The sequence below is a fragment of the Rhagoletis zephyria genome, unplaced genomic scaffold (genome assembly GCF_001687245.7).
Source record: "Rhagoletis zephyria isolate East Lansing unplaced genomic scaffold, Rhagoletis_zephyria_1.1 Rzeph_scaffold_09895, whole genome shotgun sequence".
Classification (NCBI taxonomy): domain Eukaryota; kingdom Metazoa; phylum Arthropoda; class Insecta; order Diptera; family Tephritidae; genus Rhagoletis; species Rhagoletis zephyria.
The window spans coordinates 3,281-7,235 of record NW_016166973.1 but is presented as its reverse complement, the minus strand read 5'-3'; the positions used below and the strand labels follow the sequence as shown (position 1 = coordinate 7,235).

The 3,955-nt window shown below is 33.8% G+C and overlaps 1 protein-coding gene and 1 long non-coding RNA gene across 2 annotated transcripts in view; one reads left to right on the top strand and one right to left on the bottom strand.

The window, feature by feature from the left end:
- The window catches only part of LOC108376103 (solute carrier organic anion transporter family member 1A1-like), a 12,619-nt gene extending 9,814 nt beyond the window's left edge, over positions 1 to 2,805 (bottom strand). Inside the window, exon 1 of the mRNA XM_017632280.1 lies at positions 2,168 to 2,805. Within this exon, the coding sequence (XP_017487769.1) occupies positions 2,168 to 2,454 (287 nt within the window). The 5' untranslated portion in view covers positions 2,455 to 2,805. The remainder of the gene's footprint in view (positions 1 to 2,167) is intronic.
- LOC108376104 (uncharacterized) overlaps positions 1 to 3,739 on the top strand; it is a 15,918-nt gene extending 12,179 nt beyond the window's left edge. Inside the window, exon 3 of the long non-coding RNA XR_001849234.1 lies at positions 3,729 to 3,739. This is a non-coding gene — a long non-coding RNA (uncharacterized LOC108376104). The remainder of the gene's footprint in view (positions 1 to 3,728) is intronic.
- Positions 3,740 to 3,955: the final 216 nt, after the last annotated feature.

Genomic DNA, 3,955 nt, shown 5'->3' with positions numbered 1-3,955 from the left:
TCCATTTCTTGTCCGTCGTTTTATATGAATTTTTCGTTTTTCTTAAGAGTTCAGATAATTTTTTCGGTATTCGAAATATTAAAAAAATGTGAAATCGTAAAAAATCACCATCTCTATCGAAAACCAGAAACCAGAAATCGAAAAAATTAACATAAAAGTGTAAAAATTTCTTGGAATCAATAAATTTATTTTTACTGACTCTTTTTTAAAATTTTTTATTAGGTACTTTTGAAAGTTGAGCTCATCTTGAGTTTATAGAACTTTTTATTAAACAAGTAGTTTTTAAGGAAAGAACATAACCGACTTCAATTCTCATATATAAATTTACGTGTACCGTTAAAATCTTCATGATCCAATCATCGGATCCAATCCAAATTACGGGACGACCCTTGAGGTGTCATCTTTCCAATAAAAAAAGAATTATTGAAATCGGTTCACGTGGTCCAAAGTTATGTATTCCGACGAATTGATAACCTCCCCTTTTTTGAAGTCGGTTAAAAATGTTTGAGTTCTGTTAGTCTTATGTAAATAAAGTGCAGTTTATGAATTTTAAACCGTTTATTTATTTATTACATACTGTACATAAAACTTGCATAAATGTATTTCAAAGAGCGTATTATCTGAAGCGAATTTTCAGTATATTCCGGTGATATATCTTCAGAAATATAAACCCCCCCCCCCCTAAAATATATTCCTGGGTGCGCCCCTGGGATGAGGATACCGATAAAAGTGAAGATGAAGATAGAAGAAGGAAGATTAAAATAGGGGTAATTATAGAGAAAATGATATAGATAGAGACACAGAGACTCAATCTGAGAACTTTTTCGGGTTTCTCCGGACTTATCGATATAATAATCGATATTTTTATCGGTTTTGTTATCGACATTTTTATCGATTTTGTTATCAAAATTTTAATCGATATTGTTATCGTTTTTGCTATCGATATTTTAGGAACTTATCGATATAATAATCGCTATTTTTAACGATTTGTTATCGATATTTTTAAAAACGTATTTTGTTTATAGCAACGTACCAACAGGACGTAAAAATGAGCACACGAAAATATAGATTTCAGCTATCTAATATATAAAACCGTTGTAAATTTCAAAACTGCACGTGGGAGAAAAATAATTGTGGTCAAGGGTGTGGTGTAGGTATAAAAAAAAAATTTCACAAGTCCTTTACCGATATATTTTTTACAATTTAAATTGGAAATTTTAATTTTTTTTTGCAATAAAATTCTTTTTTTTTGCAATAAAATTCTTTTTTTTTCNTTTACCGATATATTTTTTACAATTTAAATTGGAAATTTTAATTTTTTTTTTGCAATAAAATTCTTTTTTTTTTTAAATTTTTGCCCACATATATCTCGAAAACTTGGTATTTTAATCAAGAGTGAATTATCAATGGAGGATAGGAAATTTAATTACATTTCATTTGATCGGTTAACGAATTCACCAGACATTAGACACTTTTTGACCGACCTTTTTTTAATCAAAAACCGTTATGTAGCAATATGTCAAAAACTACACATAGCAAATTTCTATTTACGTAATCAAGTAAGGTCCTAGGTTGCAAAAAAAATTCCAGCTGCGCGAACCAAAACCACTGTGGACCAGTGTAATAAATGAAAATAGTGCGAAATTTCATGCCCCTATATGCATAAAGGAAGGGATAATAACGCAATGTTTCATATCTGAACAATCAGCTGTTGAGTGTTATATGTTATAATTGTCAGATGACTAATACATTATTGGCCGTTTTTTCAAGTTGCTTTTAAAATTGATCTTTATACAAAAAAAAATTTTTTGAGAAAAAAATTTGTGTTTAAAGAGTGAATAAATTTTAAGAGCTGCTTGAGAAAACGGCCCTATAAAAAGGAACCCGCTTAAAAACTTTCAGTAGGATATCTTCAAACTGACTAATTCGACTCAGCTCGACGTTCTGATCATTTTGGTGTACTTTTATATGGGTATATCTCTTCTTTTTCTGATATTTTCAAACATTGGATCAATCTTATAATACCAGTTTTTTTATTATGAAAGGTATAAAAATGCCTCGTAAATTGTAGAGTAAGAGATTCTCTACCGAATTGCAATGTGAACTAATGGGCTGCGACTTATCAATTTCCCGTATGTAAATATTTATATATGTATGTATTACTTACCTTTGAAAGAAACGCCCTTTAAATATCCAAAACCCGCATGTCATATCATCCGTTAACGGCATATCTCTTAATATTTTATTAATCTCCTCCGTCATTATTTGATCATGATCTGATTTTTCATTATTTTTCGCGCCGTTCGATTTTTCACTCGACTTAACATTGCCATTATCGAGTAGACGCGATTCGACATCAATATCACGATCGATGGCACCCGTCTCATGATTATCCTGCGCATCCGTGCTGTGTTCATGTTCATGATTTGTGTGATGATCCTCGATTTCAACCATGGTTGCAAACGATTTTTAGTTTTTTTTCCACTTAGATATTAACTATAAACTAAAATAATTTTAGAAACGATTGTAGATTATACACAATGTTTCACATTTAACACTTTAATTATGCGGGTGCGACGTCAGTTTTGTTTTTTCACAAATATCCAAAATTTAACAAATGTAAACCCAAGTGGCAGCTAAATATTTACAACACAATCGAAACACTTTTTCACTCCGCTGTCTTAGCGTCACGGCTGATTGTCTGTGAATAGGCGATAATATACGGCTGCTGCGGGTGTTTTATAAGCTCGTCGGAGTAGCTGATATCGCTCGACACTATCGATGTGCGCGTAGGGATACTGTCAGTAATATTAATGCAAGCCAACACAGTGCACAACAAACTAACAAACGATCTAGCAGTAGCAGCTAACTAAGTAGTNTGATATCGCTCGACACTATCGATGTGCGCGTAGGGATACTGTCAGTAATACTAATTCAAGCCAACACAGTGCACAACAAACTAACAAACGATCTAGCAGTAGCAGCTAACTAAGTAGCTATTTGTGTTTGAGATGACGCTGAACTGAAACGGTGATCAACGGCCGTCAAATAGACCGTCAAATTGTCAGCTGCCTATCTGCCTATCTGAAGTTTGCATATTTGTTTCAAATATTATCTTTGTGTATTGTAATTATGGCGTACCCACCTACTATCTATATGCACCTATACACACATACATTTGTATGTATAATCGCAACGTTTAGCTGCTGTTTAGTCGTCTTTAAAATATTGTTATCATTTGTTACACTTTTATCTGATTTAATTGCTACAAACACTTAGATATACACTGGATGCTGATATTGCTGTTTATATAACTGCATTTCATGTATTAAATACTCGTGTAAAGTTTAATCTGCGAAGGATTTATAAGTTTTATGTAAATATAATTAAAGACATATTATTTTATGAAAGGGCAATAGAAATGATTGAGCATTTTCGTGAAAACAGTTGGGCCTGTAGTAAAATTGGTCTAAATAGCACAAACGATAGGACTTTGTCTACCTAGGATCCAGTATAAGCACCACCATCAACGTCAGCCTGTAGATCAAGCGAAGAATAACTGTTGGCCAACAGGTGCTACTTTGGGCTTGGTAGGCAACTGAAAAGCAGAGCCCTCTCTCGACGAACGAAAATCACGCTCTACAAGTCTCTCCTCATGCCCGACCGCACCCATGGGAGGACAACGATAGCAAGGGCGCCAACGAACGCAATGGAAGGGCCAAGTGCAGAAGGACCTGTCTGCGCCCGGGATAACCAACTTTGTTCTCGGCTCAAGCCGATAAACGGTTTTAGTGCCAAAAAAGAAGAAGAAGAAGTACAAATGTAGTGAGGATTAAAACGTTTGTATTATTGAGAAGAAAACAACCATTTGATGTTAGATTCAAACCAGAGATGGGCACGGGACAAAAATTTCAGTCCCGGTCACGCCCATCCCGAAACTCAATTTTTAATTCCC